The 22833-nt window shown below is 41.2% G+C and overlaps 1 protein-coding gene across 1 annotated transcript in view; it reads left to right on the forward strand.

Annotated features, from left to right (window-relative positions):
• Window positions 1-20395, forward strand: part of LOC147429547 (uncharacterized) — a 65457-nt gene extending 45062 nt beyond the window's left edge. Inside the window, exons 2-4 of the mRNA XM_086495398.1 lie at window positions 19047-19805; window positions 19884-20076; window positions 20260-20395. Of these exons, the coding sequence (XP_086351524.1) occupies window positions 19253-19805; window positions 19884-20076; window positions 20260-20344 (831 nt within the window). The 5' untranslated portion in view covers window positions 19047-19252 and the 3' untranslated portion in view covers window positions 20345-20395. The remainder of the gene's footprint in view (window positions 1-19046; window positions 19806-19883; window positions 20077-20259) is intronic.
• The last annotated feature ends 2438 nt before the right edge of the window (window positions 20396-22833 follow it).

Raw genomic sequence — 22833 nt, forward strand, 5'->3', positions numbered from 1 at the left:
CTGGGAGCACACAGTCTGTATTTTGATGGGGCTTACAAGAGGACCAAAGACAAGGCATCAGCAGGCATAGTAATATTAGGTCCAGAGAAGGAGAAGATCTTTGCAAAAGGGTTTCTTCTAAAAGAGGTTCATTCTAACAATGAGGCAGAGTACCATGCCCTTGTTTTAGGGTTGCAATGTTGTCTTTCTCAGGGCATCACAAAGCTAAATGTTTTTGGTGACTCCATGTTGATTGTTAAGCAAATGGTTGGTGTATGGGCCTGTAAAAATGACAAATTGTCTGTTAAGATGAGGGAAGCAAAGGCCTTGTTGAAGGGTTTTAAAGAAGTTCAAGCTAAATGTTTTTGGTGACTCCATGTTGATTGTTAAGCAAATGGTTGGTGTATGGGCCTGTAAAAATGAAAAATTGTCTGTTAAGATGAGGGAAGCAAAGGCCTTGTTGAAGGGTTTTAAAGAAGTTCGAGTGCACTTTGTACCTAGAGATCAAAATCGAGAAGCAGATGCCTTAGCAGGTGAAGAACTAAAAACTCTCATAGTAGGTGCTATCCTTGTGAAAAGTCCTTTATACCAGGGAAAGGAGGAGCTGCATGATTTACTTTACTTTCTTGAGCATTGTGAAGCACCCTCTGGTATGAGTAAAAGTGAACGTAGGTGGTTGGCAAAAAAGGCTACCAGCTATAGCTTAGTGAATGAGGACTTGTATTGTAGAGGGAAAGATGCTGTCTTAAGGAGAGTTCCTGCATCCCAAGAGATAAAGGATATTTTTTTTAGTTGTCATGAAGGTGTGTGTGGTGGCCACTTTGCACAAGAGATTACTAGCAGAAAGATTTTACAAGCAGGGTTCACGTGGCCAAGCCTCCATCGAGATGTACAACATTGGTGCCGCACATGTGAGGTTTGCCAAAAAGTTGGACCAAGGTGTCTTACCCATGAAAATCAGCATCCAATCAAAACCTATGGGCCATTTGAAAGATGGGGGATAGATGCAATAGGGCCACTACCTTGCACTCAATCAGGGAAGGAATACATCATTATGGGGGTGGAGTACATGACCAGATGGGCAGAAGCTCGTCCCACAAAGCGCATCACAGCCAAGGACGTGAGTGATTTCATTTTTGAATGCCTTTGTTGCCGTTTTGGCACACCTTTGGAGATTCTCTCGGATAGGGGACCGGGATTTCAAGCTGATTTAGTCGGGCAATTGATGAGCAAGTTAAAAATCAAGCGCAGGCACTCTACACCATACTACCCTCAGTGCAATGGTCTTGTGGAAAAGGTAAATGGTCTTATATGTAAAATCATCACTAAGCAAGTGCATTTACATCCTAAGACATGGGACAAACACCTAGATGCAGCACTTTGGGCCTACAGAACATCCTTTAAAACATCCTTGGGGTATACACCTTTTCACTTGGTTTACGGGCAAGAGGCACTATTGCCTATAGAAGTGGAGCTAGCGAGCCTCCGAGTTCTAAAAGCACATCAAGAGGATAGTCAAGAGAAGCAGGTGGAAGGAAGAATCATCGATTTGGAGAGGTTAAGGCTAGATCGAGAGTCAGCAGTGAAGTACTATGCAGCCCAGATAGACAAGAAACGAAAGAAGTTCAATCGCAACCTTGTCAAGAAAGGTATCAAGGAAGGTTCTTTAGTGCTCAGATACGACAATCTCTTTGATGGCAGGAAGGATGGTAAGTTCTTGCTTAAGTGGGAAGGCCCTTTTGTAGTGATACAGAGGTTCTCAAATGGTAGTTACCAACTAGGTGACCTAGATGGTAAGGTACATCAGACCCCGGTAAATGGTTGGCGATTGAAGGCCTACCAATGTCGTCTTTCACAGCCATATGCTGGTGAAATCAATGCTAAGGATGGTTCAGTGGAGAGCTCATCATATTCGAGCTCCAACTAAGGTAACAATCATGTACATAGTCGTTTCAAAAAAAAAAAAAAGGGAAAAAAAGGAAAAAAAAGAGAAGAAAAAAAGAAAAAAAGAGAATGCTACCAGTGAAAGCGGATATTGACAATGAATGGGGTATGGCTTTCAAGGGTCTAGGAGACTAGTTGTTAGTCATCGATGGATACAATTATTCATCAGAAAGGACTAAACAGGGTGCATCAGCCAAGAAAGCAGTAACATGGCAAATTCAATTGGTACCATGTGGGTAAGTATTCAAGAGAACCCTATTGTAGCACAACCTACAGCTAGAGGCATCAAATACCTCTAGCTTAAGGGGGAGGGCTATATGATGCATGGTTTTTAGGACCCCTTCTGAAGATGCAATAAAGGCACAGTCAGTTGTTGGGGAGATGAGGATACTCTAGTCCAAGGGATCTCGAAAGAGAAGAAAAATCTACTTCACAAGCACCAAAGAGTAAAAAGTGCCATGGACAGAAGATACGTGGGAACGAGCTCTTATGCATGCCTACAACCTATATCTTACAGAATAGCCCATTCTAGGTGTGAATTTCTAGTGAAATTTACACGAGGATGTTCGTGTGGACTCACAGCACAGCATACTCCGTTTTCACTTTTTTACCGACAGTAAATATTTTTTACCATAGTAAATATTTTTTACCTACAGTAAATATTTTTCACCTACATGGTAAATACAAATCACTTTTTACCTACAGTAACTTTTTTTACCCATGGTAAATATTTTTTTACTGCACCATAAGTATTTGATAGGTAACAGTTCACTGATACTAGAAGCAGTGATTGGGCATCAACAATGCAGTTACAGGAGGAGAAAAGGGGAAAATCTTATGGTAAAGGTGAGTCAACAGGGATAAAGACTTTTGAGTTGAAAAGAGACATGCTGATTTTTTCAAAGAACACATGTCAAAAGAAGCCATGGTTGAGGATTTTTTGAGAATTTGATATTCAGGAGGACCCAGCAGGTCCCCCCCTGACATGTGCAGAACCTCCAGTTTCAACAGCCACCTAACTTGCTCTTAAATGCTGGTCAAGGCCTTATCCCCATGTGTCACAATCAGAAAAATCAGCATTTATCCTCTCCTCTCACATCACTCTAGAGAATATCTTGATGGTGACATATCAGGTGACCTCAATCTGTTGACCACCCTAAGCAAAAAGTAACCCCAATCACCGGATTTAAGCATGTTTATCCCTAATCCTAAACCCTCTCAGAAACCTGTATAAGGAGGCCTTCTCTCACTCAAAAAAACACTTCACCCACTTCACCAAGCAATGAAGCTATGATGACATTGCTCACAACAAGGAGCTATGGAGGGAGCTCTACTCTCTCTCTCCCTCTCGCTCTCTCCCTCTAGTATGCTACATTACTAGCCCTAAAACCTAAATAAGGAGTCTTCTCTCATGCTCCATGGCCACCATCCTCGCCATCATTCTCTAAGGTATTGATGTGTTGCTAGTAGGATCATACTTACTTGCTGGGTTGATTGTTTTTGACAAGGGATTATGCCATCCTTGGCTTGCTTCTCTATATCCTTGTTATGTATGATCAGATGCCGTTGTATTGTTAAGATGATGTCTTGTGTATATATATGCTACATAAGGTCCCTAAGCTCCGTTTCTATGTGTTTTGCCATATGTTTTGATGCCATCATAATGCCAGAAGTCTCACTTGCCTGTATGCACTATGTGTGAGGTCCCTAAACCTCTTAATTTAGGGTGGTGCCCCCTTTGTTTTGTTCTTTGCTTGTTTGCATGAGGCGTGGTTTGTGGAGTGTGCACAAGTACAGAGGCCACCCGATTGCACTGCTCTTTTTCCCGCCATCAGTTACCTCCTCTATCAATTGATCAGCTGTCGGCATCAAGGATGTCTGGGCATCTTTCTTGGTAGAGGGTTCGCTTTTAATCGATGAAGAGCCAGTGGTTACTGAATCAGTATCCTCTGACACTTCCCCATATGCTTTGCAGTTATCGACAAGATATAACGCTTCCCTTGTAACCTGTTGAAACGTGCTACAGGCTTTCAAGTGAAGGTCCTTTTTCAAGGTTTCATTCCTAAGTCCTTCAACGAAGAGCACAGACAATCTCTCATCCTGCGGTAATTCTCTCCTCGGGCACCTCTCAATGTATTGCTTGAATCTCAAGGTTGCTTCCTTCACTTTTTCATTCTCCCTTTGTTTAAAAGGGAGAATGAAAAAGCGTATATCTGCGATACAGTATTATGCTTTATACCCCGTTTTGAGAATTCTTCTGCGAACTCGCGCAATACATGTTCAATATGCGAACAAGTTTCAGGGTTTAAAGGTTGAAACCAGGTTAAGGCCGTCCCTTCCAAGTTCAGCCAGAATCCCTCGTATTGAGTGTGGAAATCAGTGATCTGTTCTGCTCTTAAGACTTGCTTGAAGAGCGATACATGGGCATATGGATCCCCCGATCCGCTATACTTCTTTGGCATGCACTTTGCTACTTGGGATGGCCTGATCCATCTATGGTCAGCGGTCAATCTCATTGCTCCCATGTCTCGACTTAATCGTTCTCGTGCATCATGGAGGTCGTTGGTTGCTCTCATTGGCTCCCCCGCCCCAAATCTACTACTAGGTGATAAATGTGATGGAGTGGCTGCAATTGTTGGACCTACAGCCGTATGTGTAGAGATAGGAACTGCACTACCTCGATTCGTAGCCATTGATTCTCTGGAATGTAACGTTCCCATGGGACTTGCATTGAATAATGAGGTCGATTGAAAGAATCAACTACATGAGTCCTCCCTCTGCCTGTGGTCAATGGTTCTGGCATGACAGTTGTAGGTGTTGGTCTTAGTGGGCTTGGAGTGACATAATACTGATGAAGTGGTCCCCCAAAGTACGTATATCCTTCCAATTCTTTTTTATCGATTGCTGCATGTCGTCTTCCATACTTATCGTATGCTGCAATTTTCGTTTCCGCTCCCTCTGTGTAGGTGGACATAAAGTCTTTTCCGCTCAGTCATCTCCCCGACGTAGGGTTCCTCGCATCTATAATAGAGATCTTGCTCTCCATTATTATACTTGTATAACCCCAAGTAGACATTATCCGTGTTGATTCTCAACGTTTCGTTTTCTCGCCTTAATCTCGCATTAGGTAAGCTCATTGTTGGTGCCTTTTCCTCATGTTCCTCGTCTATTTTGGCTTTTGTGCCCATCAATCCCCACTTTTCTACGATGTTAGGATTCAGGAATACCAAGTACATGATACCCTCGTCATCTAGGTACCTGTCTCCGCTATAGCTTACAGGCACCAAGTCCCTGAACTCACTTGGTCTATCTTCTATTTTCACATAGTAGCGGTCCATACCATCTTTGTATATCTTGGCACCTTGCTTGTTGTCATATTGATACTTGATGAACAATAGCTTTAGTGTGGCCAAGGGGTCTGATGGTCCAGCTGCCATGTTTTCTCTTCCGTTTAGTTTTATTTGTCCCAAGTGTTCCGTGAAATACTCAGAAGATCTCTCTGAAGAAGTGTCGGAGATGACTTCTTCAAGGATCGGCTCTAACGGTCGCACTATCCCATGGTTTACACTCTCGTCCTTTGATGCAACACTCGTTTGATCCGCTAAATTTAGGTGTCTGGTGTTGATTTGTTTTCCCGATCTCAAAAACATGAAGAAAGTGGGATTTACTAAGACTGAATCCAAACCTCTTACCTGGAGATGGAAAGATCTTCCAATTCCTGCAACAACTGCATGGGTTGTTACTTGATCGGTCTCTGCAAATGAATACACTGGATGGCTATGAGATCACTGTATCATTCCAACTGTCAGCAAATTCAAAATTTCAAAATGATCTCAACACAATTTTGCTTGCAGATTATTGACAGTATGTCCAATTTGAGTTTTGAAAACTCTTGGTATCTTGTATAAACTAGGTCTATGAGCAGGTCAAAAATGAGCTGGATCTGGGCCAGAGGTACATTAATCGCGATCGTAGTTCTGAGCCCAAATTAGATGAAACTTCACCAGCTTGTTCACTAGGCTATTTTAAGACTACCTACCCGACACTTTTGTATTTGGACTCAAAAAGGTCAAGTTTTTACCATTTCTTGGTTGAAAGTGCCTGTTTTCCCAAATTTATCAGTTTGACTAGATTTTGATGTTTGATTTTGGATTTGAGAGATACCTGGGGTTGTCCTGTGTACAGGCTATCCCCTTGTATGGTTCCTTCTCATTTTGATGTGTTTTGGTCTACTGAAACTCAATTTCTAAGCCAGCTTAGCAATTTTTGACTTGGATCTGTGTTCAGATGGTTTGACAGGTATTTTGAGGTTTCTGGCTCTAGGTCCTTTAGACTTTTATGTTTGTATACACCTGGGGATCCCACAAATGAAATCTGGTCCAAATCTGGCACTTAGGTACACCGATCGCGATCGTACTTCTGAGCCCAAATCAGACCAAATTTGGCATGCTTGTAGACACTGATGTTTTAAGGCTATCCCCAAAGTCGTTTTGCATTTGGATCACCAAAAGACAAGATTTCGCACTTTCTGGGTCTGTCAGGCTCGTTTTACCCAAGTGGCCTGATTTCCTTGATTTTTGATGTTTTTGAGTGTGGTTGCTTTAGACAAAGTTGTTTAGAATCTTATCAGGAAGGCACATGTCAAATCTTGTCCAAATCTGACACTGAGGTACACCGATTGCGATCGTAGTACCTGGGCCAAATCTGATGAAATTTTGTCTGCTCCCTCTGATAAGTGTTTCCTAGTGTTTTGTGCTACCACTTTGTGATTTGAATCAATATCAATCCTGTTTGGTCAGATTTTCAGAATTTCAGAGTCTTATGGCTTTTTTGGCCAAAGTTATGGTTTTCTGGTTTCTCGGCTCTGACTTTTGCCCCAAATCTGACTGGAATGTGATTTACTTATCCTACTCCTAAGTAAAAAAATGAAAAAACATAAGAAAATAAATCAAACAAAACAAACACGACGGATTTCGCGTGAGATTTCAGTACTCAATCGAATTAGAGAAATTGAAGAGCAAAAATGCTTCAACACACTCACTCACAGCTCCCTAAATCTCCTAAGAGAAGATCTAGACGGTCCACTGGATCTAGACTCCATTAAGCTCTAAACCCTTGTCTAGCAGCCTAACAGAGGTGTAAAATGGATTTGTGGATTGATCTTTTTAAGGAGTCTAACTGCGCACTCGGTCACTTATCACCTAAGGTACAATCCCCGGCAGCGGCGCCAATGTTTGCAGGTCGCCGCGATGGATGTCCATAGCATAGCTCTCAAGCATCAACATATTTATCAATACAGGGGAAGAGACTCGGATGAGGCATGGGAACTCACTAGGGTGTCAATCCTAATGAAGTGAACTCGAAGAGATGCAACTACTAATTCTACAAGTAAATCAAACGCATTGCCGCCAAGTAATCTGCCTATGTCCTCCTACACCGTTCTTCAGTCATCAAGCCCGTTTACCATGCAAATCATATCGAAATCGCACGAAACTTGAAGGGAAGCTACAGGAGACTATCAGGAACATATCCTATCACTACCACAGCATTCTGGAGAGTTACAACGATCGCGATCGTTCATCCCAAAGTCAACAAAAACAGCGAACAGGTGATCCTAATGGGTCGTTTTAGGGTCCCTAAAGCCCCTCCTAGGGTCAAAACAACATAAAACACGCATATAGACACTCAAAGCAGCGATTTAAGGCGTCAAACTCGTAGTTGAAAACCTACACCGAATCTTGAATGATTACACTTGAATGAAAGAGCAAGAGGAGAGGAACACAATGCAATAATCAAATCTGAATTTGGATTACCGTAGCCGCAATGGCGAAGATTACAAGTTTGAACAAGAAGGAGCTCTCAAATGTACGCTGTCTTCTCAGTTCTCCATTAAAAGATTATCTTCAAACTTACAAAAAATGACCTTTATAGATTAGGTCTTTACAAAATGGCTTGTCCGGCCATAAGCTCCCAAACCTCTAACTGGCCTTCTAATATACAATGGCTCCCATAAGAATAATCATACATCCTTTGATAATTTCTCAGCTTAGAGATGCTTCTTTACAAAAGAATTTTACAATGGTTTCTCAGAAAAATATGGTCCTTCTGGCAACGGCCGCTTGTTGCTTCATCCGCGCCAAACATTCTTGCTTCCTGAAGATGGTAGCGTTCCCACATTTTTGGATGAGTGGCAATGTCTACTTGATGAGGCTACTACTACAGGCCTTAGTTTTACTAATTCACAAAAAGTTACGATGTTCCTTACTACTCTACCATCCACTTGGACAACATTCGTAACTACTCAAAGTAGTATCGTTGGTCTCACATTACCGGTTCTTATTGGTCGGATCCTCCAAGAGGATACTATGCGAACAAATGCAACTTCACATGGCCCTAGTACGACTACACCACTAGTCATGTTCTCCAAAAGCATAAGATTTACTTCACCATACTTCCGCAAGAGAAATGTTACCTGCAAAGAACCCTCATCAGGCTCTTTTATAATTCCAAGTCCCTCTACCTCAGAAAGTTTAACACCTACTCCCCGCTCACGTGATATAACTTGCACATACTATTATAAACAAGGTCACCATCATGAAAACCATTGGAAACGTGCTTTCAATAAGCAAGAACCACAAGAGCATCAATCTAACCTTGCTGAAGTAGAAGGGGAGAAAAATAATAGTGACACTGATGAACTAACTTTCGATTTGGTCTTCTACAAAAACTAAGCTTCTATATTGCTTCTTGATTGGTACACAAGCTTGGATAAAAGGTGTGATTGAAAGGTGCGAGAGTCGCACAAAAGAATCACAAAGGATCCAAAACAACGGCGTACAAAAAGAAGAAGATAAAGTTACACGAGTTCTTTTAAAGTGAATTTTTTTTGTTTAGAACATTTTCCTTCAGAGGAGGGGAGGGATCTTGTCATTTAAATGTATTAAAACTAATGAGAACCAAAATGGTGCTGCCCAAATTCTATAAATGAAAGGCTTGCTCACACAATTGTGAGTGCGTGTGAATTGAACACCAACGTGTCGTATCTGGGTGAAAGCATGAATAGGTGGAAAGCTATATATGTGATATAATTAAATAGCATAGCATGACATTAGGGGTGTGGTCACTGGTGCCATATTTCAGACGTCCCAATTTATATTCTAAAAAATGTTATACTGAAAAATTCAGCCTTCACACACCCACTTTGTTTGATGAGTAGTTGGCAATTTCAAACAACGTGCCCCCCCCCCCCCCCCCCGACCCCCCGCCTCTCTCTCTCTCTCTCTCTCTCTCTCTCTCTCTCTCTCTCTCGCGCATGTGCTCAAGGTCTACTGTGCTTAGAGCTTCTACTGTGCAAGCTTGACTGCTTCAAGGACGATTGCAGTAACCGCCCTCTTCTCTTCGAGGTATGTCTCTCCCATTGAACATGTACACTCTCTACTGGTTGAGCACGCGCGCCCCACCTGGGATCATTTAGCTACATTAAGCTGCATTTGGAGCGGCATGAGTGCCACACCTTGCTCATTTGCAACAAGAGGCGAGCAAAACCTAATGCTGCTGCTGGCTGCATGAGAGGACATAAACTCCCGAGGTAATTTTCTAGTCCACAAGATGCATGCAATCTTGGGGCAAATCCCATAGCACATCACCTTGAATGCCCTGCTTACAAGAGCAGGCCCATGAAGTTCTTGTTTCTTTTTAGCAGGTGATAAGCGAGGGCACACCATGTCTCATGAGTTCATTGGATGATGTGCAGGTATATCACTTGAGACTGAATCATGGCACCTTCCTCAAAGCATCCGATTCAAGCAAGCAGCAGTCTAGTTAGGAACATCGAACCACCTCTGCATACGAATTTTTGTCGTCTTGCCGAGGAATTTCATATGGATCGTGGATTTCCATTGGAGGGAGTTGATCCACGTAGCTTGACAGGAAACAATGACATCACTGAGGAGGACTGGGAAGCTGTCTTTATATGCCCAAAGCTTGTTCCGGGTAGCCAGAAGAAAGTGAAGGCATACCAGTTTGTGTGGAGACACTGGGATGTCTACCAGGAGGGTCCCTTCATGTATGAAGTAGGGACTCAATTTGCAAAGGCCTTTGCATTGGAAAACTGCAGTGAATCTAGCAAACATCAAATTTCTTGGGCTATCTTTGTAGAGAGGGCAATGAGAGCCTCAGAAGAAAGACACAACTTGCAAAACAAGATCAAGAGGTGGGAAGAGCAGATGAGTGGTAGAGGGAGAGGTTCCAAAACCACTGCTGCCTCTACCACATCATCATTGAAAACAGAAGGTACGTGTGAACCATTGTCAAGCGTGCCTTTAGGAGGATACCTGGTACAATTGGCAGAGGAGGATAGTAGGGCACTTGCAGAAATGAAGAATATTGCAGAGGGCAGATTGCAAGACTATAAGTCAAGACTTGAGGGTGCAAAGAAGCAGGTAGAGGATCAAGTCAGAGAATTGCATAGGGCTGAGGGTGCTCAAAGCTCAAACACTTTGGCCATAAAGTTGCAAACGGAGATTGATTGCGTGCAAGACCCTGTAGCTCGACAATGCCTGATTGATTTGATTGGACAGTTCTCGAGTACTACTAGAGAGAACGTTGCTGAATTTGAAGCCAATGTGGCTAAATCAAAGGTGCATACCCTCCTACATGTGCTTCACTTTGTTTTGGAGTATGTGGTTCACTTCCATGTGGTTATGTGGTTAGAGTGTTATGGATTGTATGGTTATGTACTGTATGAGAATATTCTATTTTTGCTATGTGCTATATAGCACAAAATATGTGCTATATGGTCACAACATAGCCATCATCTTCATGGAGTGGGTGGTTATATGCTATGTGTGGTTATGTGCTATGTGCTTTATAGTTCAATCTAGGTGCAGCATGTTCACAATAGTACCCTCATCTATTTGGAATGTGTGTGATTCTATGCTATGTGCTCTGTGTGGTTATGTGCTATGTGATACATAGCACAATGGACATGTGTAATATGTGCTATATAGCATACCTGTATGCTATATGCTCATAGTATAGCCCTGAAGTGTGTGTTAAATATTGATATGTGCTACATAGCACAATCTTTTTATGTGCTATGTGCTAAATAGCACATTTTGTGTGTTATATGTTCACAATATAGCCCTGGAGTGTGTGGAATAGTGAATTGTGCTATATAGCACAATCTCTATTTTTGCTATGTGCTACATAGCACAATATTTGTGCTATATTCTATGTGCTATGTCTCATATAGCCCACTGCATATCTTATACCCAACAAGCTTGTGCTATATAGCATATAGAGAAAATTTTTGGGCTATATCTGGTATTTTAAAAAGTCTCTCTGCTATGATCTACAGTGCATACTCTATGTAGCACTTATAGCACATTATACTTGGACTGTGCTATGTGCTATATAGCACAGTGCATATCATATACCACATCAAGCTTGTGTTTATAGCATATAGAGTAAGTGCTTGTCTTATATGTGGTATTGCAAATAAGGGATAAGATTCACGCTGCATATTCTTTTCAGCAATCTGCTTTTGTTGGGTTATTGAGACTTAAATTAGATGTGTTGTCTTCTTTGTTTCACAGGCACTACTTGCAGAAGTAGAGACCAACATAGCACAGGAATCAGAGCACTTTAAATTTTGTGTTACCATGTAGAGGACTTCACATAACGTGGGAGCCAGTTTGATGAAGCCTTTTCCTCCTATGGATTTTAAGCAAAGCATTAGCAAGGTGGCACTTAATGGGTTCTACCATTGTGTAGGATGTGGATTCCCGTTCGATGCCAGAAGCTTGGATGTATTCTCCTTGCCTTGCACCCATGTGTACCATATGCTATGCTTCGCGCATGTATGTAGGGACTATGACTATTGTGTTGGACTTGATTGCAACATGTCTGTTCCCCCTAGAGCTAAGCATATGATTGGTCTGAAGATGAAGAGTGAGATGAAAGAATCAAGTGCAGGTGGTCACTGTGTCAATTATTTCATACTACTATTGTAGGCCCACTCTCCATTGGTAGTTTAAACTCTTGCATTTAATGAAATCATTTGCAGGTACAAACATCGCAGCAGAGACCTGTATACAAGAATCATTGAGGACAAAAACAGAGAGAGTCTCTATGCAGGCCACTGGTAGGTACCAAAATCAGTATTTATGTGTGTATTTTTGGATACTCCAAGTGAGACTTTGTAAATAGCTTGCTTTGTAGAACAATGATCTCATGCTTGCTCCAATCAGACGATGCATTCCACAAGGAAGAATGGCCTGATTACCCCAGGGATGCAGCCAGGCCTTGAAGCGGAGTCTACCCGAGGGATGCAGCCAGCCCTTGAAGCGGAGTCTGTAGTAGGGGATGCAGTACATGGAGTAGTTGAAGACATCTTGATGGCAAAGTCTTCTGCAGTCAAATCACCTAGGCAATAACTAACTCCAAGAAGGCTGTTGTGTTCTCCATTGAGTGCCAAAGCATCACCAAGTGTGGACACTAGAGATGAAGCATCAGATGAGGCAGTTGCAAATGCGGTGAAAGCAACACCCCCTCCAGCGGGGAAAAAGTGAACACCAAAGCACAAGAAATCGACCCCCAAGAACTTAGGTGGAAGTCCCACAATGGATATACCTCTTGATTCATTTAGGAAGAGAAAGAAACCAAATGCAAAGCAATGAGTGTGTTTTTGTTGTAACTTCATGCAATTAGAAGATGTCTTTAGAAGGCATGTGCAATCCATTGCACCCCTATTGTATCCATGCTCATTGATGAATCAAGTGTTGGAATTTGTTAGTGACATGTCTCTTAATTCTTTGCATCGAGTAGTTGCAAACTATTTGATTTATTTTATGTACATGTGTAGTAATATGTTTCTACTTTCTCTTGTCGTAGATCAAGAAGCTGAAAAAAGAGGAACTTGCATGAGATGCACTCGCTCTTCAGGGTTTCTAGATGAGGGGTCTGTAGGTTCACTGGCTCAATCTTATCCTGTGAAGAATCCGAGAAGGGGTGCTACAGCTTCCAGGGGGGTTACACGCAAAAAAAAAGTGTCTTTTGATACAGTTGAGGGGTCTGTAGGTTCACTGTCTCAGTCTTATCTTGTGAAGAATCCAAGAGGGGGTGCTACAGCTTCCAGGGGGGTTACAGGCAAAAAAAAAGAGTCTTTTGATACAGTTGATCCCTGCACACCTACTAGTATTGTTGAATTTGTTCCAAATGTGCCTAATGCAGTTGATGTGCAGGTTGTGCATGATGATGTGCACAGATGTTGACCGTGCTAAACTTGAAAAGGGTACATTACCCACCCCCACCACAGTTGAATCTGGCATAGATGCCATTGATGATGCTATGGTAGTTGATGCCTGCACAGATGCCATTGTTGATGCTACGCTAGTTGATGCCTGCACAAATGACATTGTGGATGCTCGCACAGATTCTGCTGCTGATGGAAATGTTAATGATGGTGGAACAGAAAGTATTGTTCATGCTGTCATAGATGCCCTTCTTGATGCAGTTGTGGCTATGGGTGCAGATGCCACTGTTGAATCTGGCATAGATGCCATTGATGATGCTACCACAGTTGATGCCTGCACAGATGCCATTGTTGATGCTACGGTAGTTGATGCTTGCAAAAATGACATTGTGGATGCTATGGAAGTTGATGCTAGCACATATGCTACTGCTGATGGAAATGTTAATGATGGTGGAACAGAAAGTATTGTTCATGCTGTCATAGATGCCCTTCTTGATGCAGTTGTGTCTATGGGTACAGATGCCACTGTTGAATCTGTCACAGATGCCATTGATGATGCTACCACAGTTGATGCCTGCACAGCTGCCATTTGTTGATGCTATAGTAGTTGATGCCTGCACAAATGACATTGGATGCTATGGAAGTTGATGCTAGCATAGATGCTGCTGTTTATGGCAATGTTAATGATGGTGGAATAGAAAGTATTGTTCATGATGTCATAGATGCCCTTCTTGATGCAGTTGTGCCTATGGGTACAGATTCCACTGTTGAGGATACTAGAGGCATGGGTGAGGAGGTCCTCATTGAGAGAGAAGCTAGAACACGTGAGGCACTGGGTGCAAGTGATGTCACATGCCAAGCCGAGGTGATCTGTCCAAGTGATGCAGCTAATGACATTGTTGATGCAGAGGAGGCAAAGGGTAAAAATGCCGCTGTTGAAGATAGGGGAGGCTTGGGTGAGGAGGACCTCACTAAGAGAGTACCTAGAATAGGCTCAGCAGTGGGTAACAGTGATGTCACGGCTTATGCCGACATAGCTGAGGCATACGACAGAGAAATTCAATCGGAAGAGGCAATGGGAGAAGTTCTCGTGGCTGCTACGGACATGAAAGGGGTGGATGCATGAATAGGTGGACCAAAAACCTTGTCCCGGACAGAGGTTTTATAACCGGTACATAAAACTATCTCTATTAGTTCAATTCGATATATTCTTTTCAACAGCTTTTTAATTAAATATAGAATTTCCACAGTTTTTTGTTAAATATAGAAGACGGCTATGTACCTCTTAACTATGCACGTCAGCCAGCTCTTTACACCATTACTATTTCCACGTCTCTTTTTCAAATATAGAAGACGGCTCTGTAGCTCTTAACTATGCACGTCAGCCAGCTCTTTGTCTTCCCGCTCTCTTGTTTTTCTATCTCTCTCTAACTCTCTGTGTAGGAGCACAGATTGTTGTTTTACTTTGTAGGCCTATCACACATCTATTGCTGTCATATAGTGCTCTTGCTCTCTGTAGGCCTATCACCTCGCTCAATCTCTCCCTCTCTAGCATGGAGCAAGAATCTCACACTGTATGTGACTGCTCTCAGGCTCACTGTGAACTGTGTGCTAGGTATGCTGTTGATGCGGTCAAGGAATATCATGCTAGGAGAAAGAGGGAGCAGTGTGCTAAGAACAAGCTTGAGCAGGTAGCACGTGAGGAAGATAATGATCAAAATGGTGTTGATGATGCAAAGCGTTGTTGCACGCATATTGAGAACCCCGTTTTCTGTAAATTTGTACATATGGACATGACGCCCGATGTCAAAAGGGCGTGGGGGCTTTCTTTTTGTGGGTTTTTTAGCTTGCTTTAGCAAGCACATGTACATGCACTGCAAGTCGCTAGTCTAGTGACAATTGTCGGGCTACTGTAAGTGCCCGTGAGTGAGTTTTTTGAAGCGAGCCTTGTATATAACTTAAACTCATGTAAAAACTAAAAAAAAAGTTCAGACGAACATCAGAAATTTGCAGGTTTTAGCTCATTCTGTCTCCTTGGTGCTCTTGGATGCAGTTTTTTTGCCCCGACTAGCCTTCTCTACGTGTAGTCGTGCTGGGACAGCTCTCTGTTCACGTCAATTTTGCTCATGGGGACGTATGGAATCAATTTTAGTCATCTTCAGATTTCTCACCAGTCATTTTTCAAGCTTTCTCTCAAGATTTAAAGTGCCCCAATTGGAGTTGTGCTCATCAGGTTACGAGTAGTTCTCTGCAGGGTTATGGCTATGGCAACCTAGTGGCAAATTGTGTGTAGACAGATTCGGAGGGCATGTATCTATGAATTGTGGAATTGATGTTGAAGTTGTGGGTTTGTGATGTTTGATTGTGAAAGGAGAGGCTCTTGTCTTCATATGCATTGGTCGGCGTGTGCTGTAAATCCATGCTTTGGCAGGGTTTTGCTCCTATGTGACATAGTCTCTTGGGTGGGCGACGACCAGTAAATTCCCAAGGGGACTACTCTTGTTGGACTAGTGGTGTTTCAAAGGAGTTTCCCAAAGCTTTTGGTGTTCTTTTTGTGCTCTTTCAACGCTCTTGGGTGACATCGCTATAGAGGTGTTTCAGTTTGCTTGTTTCCCAACAGTGTTTTGGTGCCCCCACGGAGGATCTTCTTCAAGTGACCCTCAATTGACAGCTTTGATGGCTATGGTGACAGAGTTTCCAAGGTTCTATGGTCATGTAGGTGAGGATGCTGATGCATTCATTGAGAAGATGGAGTTTTCTTGTTTGATGGCAAATAAGGAAGATCCAATGATTATGCTCAAGATTTTGTGATTTTGATTCTACATATGGTTTATGCTTTGATATTGGGAGTGGGAAAATTGATATGTCTAGTGTTTCTTCATGCATTTTTTGCTTATGTTGTATGGCCCTCTGATCCGGGTGGACAATATGCTTATGCTACTGCTGAGCATGAATGCTCTAGCAGACTGGGGGGTTGGCAAACTATGTTGCGCGCATTTTGAGAACCCCGTTTTTTGTAAATTTGTACATATGGACATGACGCCCGATGTCAAAAGGGTGTGGGGGCTTTCTTTTTGTGGGTTTTTTAGCTTGCTTTAGCAAGAACATGTACATGCACTGCAAGTCGCTAGTCTAGTGACAGCTATCGGGCTACTGTAAGTGCCCGCGTGAGTGAGGTTTTTGAAGCGATCCTTGTATACAACTTAAAATCATGTAAAAACTAAAAAAAAAGTTCAGCCAAACATAAAAAATTTGCAGGTTTTAGCTCTTTCTATCTCCTTGGTGCTCTTGGATGCAGTTTTTTTGCCCCGACTAGCCTTCTCTACGTGTAGTCGTGCTGGGACAGCTCTCTGTTCGCGTCAATTTTTCTCATGGGGGCGTATGGAATCAATTTTAGTCATATTCAGCTTTCTCGCCAATCATTTTTCAAGCTTTCTCTCAAGCTTTAAAGTGCCCCAATTGGAGTTGTGCTCATCAGGTTACGAGTAGTTCTCTGCAGGGTTATGGCTATGGCAGCCTAGTGGCAAATTGTGTGTAGACAGATTCGGAGGGCATGTATCTATGAATTGTGGAATTGATGTTGAATTTGTGGGTTTGTGATGTTTGATTGTGAAAGGAGAGGCCCTTGTCTTCATATGCATTGGTCGGCGTGTGCTGTAAATCCATGCTTTGGCAGGGTTTTGCTCCTATGTGACATAGTCTCTTGGGTGGGCGACGACCAGTAAATTCCCAAGGGGACTACTCTTGTTGGACTAGTGGTGTTTCAAAGGAGTTTCCCAAAGCTTTTGGTGTTCTTTTTGTGCTCTTTCAACGCTCTTGGGTGACATCGCTATAGAGGTGTTTCAGTTTGCTTGTTTCCCAACATCGTCAAAGACTTTGCAATGACCTTGTTATGCTCTTCAATCGGCGTACAAAGGCCCTCGATGTTGCATCACGCTCAAATATCTTGTGCAAGTTTGTCAATCATCCTTCTCTTGGAGACCTTGAAATGCCCAGGGCACAAACAACCTTCGTTGAAGCCATACGCAACAGAATAGATGCAATCAAATTACCCAAGAGCGGACAGGAGCTCTTTCTTAAAAGATTCATCACCACAATTCTTATGAATGTTGAGTGTACATCTACCTCAAAAGTGAATGTTTCAGCTGCATCGAAGTTGCTAAATTTTCACAAGAGGAACTTCATAGCTGCAAAGAATCGGTTGAGGGCAGCAAATGATGGCAATTTGCCAATCTCTTTGTGTGCTCTACAACCTATGGATCGTGGTTTCATAACACCTAATGAGAAAGAGTTGATCTTATCTTTTTAGATGTCTAACACTCATGTTTCACCCAATAAGAAGGATGTGTGCAAAAAGCGTATTGGAAGAAATTCATATGTCAAACATCCTGTGCATCTTCTTGAACAATTTCAGGTAATAACTTGCTTCACTATGTCCATTTTTGTTTTCTAATATTTGCATTCATGACCTATATTCAGTATAATTGGGTTGATAAGAGTAGATATGAAATCGGATATGAAGAAAGTTATAAATGGAAATAAGGAGAATCTGTATTTGGTCCTAGAATAAGAGTAGATAAATATTGGATGTGAAGGAGAATATAAATGGAAACATAGTTTTTATCATACGTGTATGTTTGTTGAAACATATGTTTGCAGACGCATACTTTCACACGCTATGATATGTATAAACTCGTTAGGTTAAAAACTGGTTTACATAACCAGTAAAAATCTTTTAACACTTATTTCTCACTGGTATACATCGTGGTTAAGTGTTCACATGTACTGTTTGTTATGTCAGATAGGTAAAAAACATATCTGTTTGAAAGGAAAATACTGGTTTACATATCCAGTAAATTTTTTTTAACACTTATTTCTCACTGGTATACATCGTGATTAAGTGCTCACATGTACTGGTTAGGTAAATAACATACCGGTTTTAAATAAAAAGACTGGTTTACATCAGCAGTCAGAACATTTGAACTGGTTGACACTTATATACCGCTGGTACGTACTAAGGACATGTGCTCATTTTTTTTAACACTTATTTCTCACTGGTATACATCGTGGTTAAGTGCTCACATGTACTGGTTAGGTAAATAATATAGCGGTTTTAAATGAAAAGACTGGTTTACATCAGCAGTAAGAACATTTGAACTGGTTGACACTTATATACCACTGGTACGTACCAAGGGCATGTGTTCATTTTTTTTAACACTTATTTCTCACTGGTATACATCGGGGTTAAGTGCTCACATGTACTGGTTTTAAATAACATACCGGTTTTAAATGAAAAGACTGGTTTACATCAACAGTCAGAACATTTGAACTAGTTGACACTTATATACCACTGGTACGTACCAAGGACATGCGTTCATTTTTTTAACCCTTATTTTTCACTGGTATACATCATGGTTAAGTGCTCACATGTATTGGTTAGGTAAATAAAATACCGGTTTTAAATGAAAAGACTTGTTTACATCAACAGTAAGAACATTTGAACTGGTTGACACTTATATACCACTGGTATGTACCAAGGGCATGTGTTCATTTTTTTTAACACTTATTTCTCACTGGTATACATCGTGGTTAAGTGCTCACATGTACTGGTTAGGTAAATAACATACCGGTTTTAAATGAAAAGACTAGTTTACATCAGCACATTTAAACTGGTTGACACTTATATACCACTGGTACGTACCAAGGACATGTGTTCATATATACTGGTTTGTTTAACCAATTAAGTGAAAAAACATAGTGGTTTGAAATAAAAATAATGGTTTATAGTAATGTAACAGTTTTCCTCAAAGATAATAAAAACCTGCAGTTTTCTTCAATGTTCTTTAACCATATATTTCTTTCATTGTAGGTGGAGCTCTTTCTCAACTTCAAAGAACAATACCATGAAATTGTAATAAGGCAGTGGGTGTTTGAGTACATGAAGCCATATTTTGTGTGGAAATTGAGAGACCGATATACTTGCTACTGCATTTCACATGTTCAAATGTCCTTCCTAAAGGATGCCATAAATCACATGCGAAGTTCTGTATTTGGTTTGCATGGAAAAGCTTGCCAATGTCAATGCAATATATTCAAAGACAATGGAATGGTAGATGCAAGGCACCAAAAAACCCTATCAAGAGTGTAACAGGCTTATTGGACTATATACTGTGTCCAAAATCAGATACGTCCACCTTCCATGCCCTTGCCTGCTTGAGTGGTCAATGTAAAAGGTGTGGCCCGGATAAGTTAGACTTTTGTGCTGCAGAGGCTGCATTTATTGCTAAAAAGATTGTGGTGAAGATTTTTGAGGACCTAGAAGTAGGAACTGCACGTGACGGTCTGAAGAAGAAAAGGAAAGTCTTGTCGCATAAGAAAATATTATGCCAAGATCTCTCAGTCATGTTCAAAGACCATCTTAAGAAATACATAATGCATAATTTTGTGTATAGATGGCAAGCAGAACAATATAAGGAATGTATACAAAGCTTTCCAGAAGATGTTGTTGTGTCAGTTGTTGACTTTGCTGAAAATTATAGTTTCAAAGAACAAAATGAGATTCAGTCCATGCAGTGGTATTCAAATCAAGTAACTATTTTTGTGCACATAACATATTTCCGAATTGCAGGTAACGACATCACCCTAAATCAGTATTATTTCTTTTGTATTAAGCCTTCAATAATTTCTGATTTTTTATATTATGCAGGTGACATCCATAAGACAATTCACTTCTTCATTTCAGATGACAAGCAACATGACACACATTTTGTTCAACACTGTTTTCTGAAACATGCGGAATGGCTAAAGCAATTTGGTCTAAACATAAGGCGTCATTGGGTATGGTCTGATGGAGCAGCTTCACAATTCAAAGCAATAAGACCATTCTATTTCCTTGCCAGGTATACCATGTTCTAACAAACATTATCTGAAGGTGGTTTTAATATAGAGACCTATAATATTGGCATTAAAGTTGTAATACAATGCTTGTCTAACATCATTAATATTATAATACGTGTTTTTTTTGGTAATTCAATCGTGCCAAGAGTATATTAATCTTCTTCTATCCATTGAATAAATTGCAGATACAGTGTTTTTACGGGATGGAAAATGTCTTGGAACTTTTTGGGATCCGCCATGGTAAGGGAGAACACGACGGTGCGGGAGTAGTGATAAAAAGGTCTTTAACTCAATACCAATTGCATCCAAACTGCCCAAAGATAGACTGTGTTGTAGATGTTGTGGCATTATTGAGACGGACCTTGTCAGATGGTGCTACAGCCACCTATGCATCCCAGGCCTGTTATGTAAGCAAGATTTTTTGGGTGATTGAATTGGGAGATGTAGAAAGGGGAAAAAATTGGGATGTGAAGGCTGTAAAAAATACCCGCTCAATGGACTCTATTTCTGTATATTCAGAGCATGATACAACTGCTTTGAGAACAGGTTCACTTTCTTGTTTCTGTAGTGCATGTAAACAAGAAAAGTGGAGGAGATGTGTGAGCAAGTCACACGTTCCTTTCTGGACATACCTTATTTTGGAGCCTACGGAAGAAGGGGAAGATGATGACGATGAAATAAATGAGGATGCAGCGTATGAAGGACACTATGACACCCTCAGTCAAGCTCTTATTGTTGGTGATAATTTTGTTGTTCCTGCACCAAATGACAATGAAGAAAAAGTGGATTTCTATATAGTGAAATGCACTGCAGCTATTCAGGAGTTTCATTCAGACGTTGAAGATGACTGGGGCAATATCATTGGGCGAGGATCCTATGCTATCAAAGGGTTTTACTATCGTATGATAAATGAGCAGACCTACGAGCTTTTGGACAAAAAGCCAGAGGTGTTCATATATTCACATCTTGTTCGAGCAATCAAAATCCCCATGATACCCCATCCCAGCAACTCACAACTATATACAATATCACTTGATGTCAGTGAGTCTATCTACAATAGTATGCCTTTTGAGCTGTAACCATCTTAAGAAATGCATAATGCATAATTTTGTGTATATCTGCCTTTAACTGTAATCTGAACTCTCTCTAACTCTCTCTCTCTCTCTCTCTCTCTCTCTCTCTCTCTCTCTCTCTCTCTCTCTCTCTCTCTCTCTCTGTCACTTCTCAGTATCATTTCGGTATCATACCAGTCACTTCTCAGTATCATACCGGTATCATACCAGTTAATTCACAGTATCATACCGGTATCATACCAGTATTTTCTCAATATCATACCAATATCATACATTCCCTCTGTGTGTGTGTGTGTCACTTCTCAGTATCATACCATTCACTTCTCAGTATCATACCATTCACTTCAAAGAATCATACCGGTATCATACAAGTCACTTCTCAGTATCCGACTCTCTCTTTCTCTCTCTCTCTCTCTCTCTCTCTCTCTCTCTCTCTCTCTCTCTCTCTCTCTCTCTCTCTCTTCTCAGTATCATACTAGTCACTGCCCAGTATCATACCAGTATCAGACTCTCTCTCTCTCTCTCTCTCTCTCTCTCTCTCTCCTTTTATTTGCAAGATACTTCAAATATAGAAAACAACGTATTTCCATGCAACTTGCTTGTAAATGTATTATACATGAATTTTGTTACATTGATTGACAAGAAGGCTGAGTAATTCTCCATTTACATCCATCGACAAAAAAATACATCGACAAAAGTAGCCCACTTCATAGACTTTATGAAGCTTTCTTTTTATTAATTTTTTTTTTCCCTTTCTTCTTGAAAAGTCAATCCGCCATTTCCAATAAAAACAACGCACATAGGTGTCGTCAGGTTGTCCGTCTGCACAAATTACAGTCCTCTTTGTATACTCAATTCTGTTCTTAGAGTACAACCAGTGTGCCAGCCAGTTTATGACAGTGGTTGACAGAAAATAGGCGCGCACTTAATTCTTTAGACTGCTTTTCTAGCTTGGGAAAAACAAGAAATGATCCCAATGGATTAAACATTAGCTTATATCCAGAATCATCAAAGATAAATGTTTCAGGTGGTAGGTCAGGAAAATTTTCGAGATTCTTGTGGAACACCGGTTTATCTGTCGCGCCCAATTTAAAAGGGTCCCTTGTGCACTGCGCCTGACTTACCACTCTATTGAATCTTTTGTGGTGGTCAAGGAACACTGTCGCTAGCGTGCGTTTGAGCTTCTCAAACTCGCAGCAGCTCCATATCCACACTTCGAACCATCTGAAACAAAAATTCAGAAACACTTCTGCATCGGACCTTACCCAAAACTGTGTATCCCCTTCAACAACATACCGCATTTCTAGCCAGTAGGGCAATTCTTCACCATATTTTCCATCAAATTTCTTGAGCAGTAATCCATTAAGGTCCAAATGAAAACCCTACGCTGGATGCTCAACGGAGGTGGTGGCCTTGGCCATATCAGTGGGATTCTTTTAATTAGTCTAAACCATAGAGGAAACACGAGCAGTGCAGGAGACAACACGCAATTCCATACTGCACGAATGTCAGCCCTACCATTCTGCTTGTCAGCCATGAACCTATCTGGAAGGCGCCATTCTTCAACTGAAAACATATCTGCAGATGCAAAATTACACAAGATTCAAATTTAAATATGCAATTAGGACATATCTATAGATAGAAATCATACAATAAAAATCACAATGCTCAAAAATTAGGCACAAG

This window comes from Adiantum capillus-veneris, chromosome 22, assembly GCF_014529385.1.
Source record: "Adiantum capillus-veneris isolate H3 chromosome 22, ASM1452938v2, whole genome shotgun sequence".
Classification (NCBI taxonomy): Eukaryota; Viridiplantae; Streptophyta; class Polypodiopsida; order Polypodiales; family Pteridaceae; genus Adiantum; species Adiantum capillus-veneris.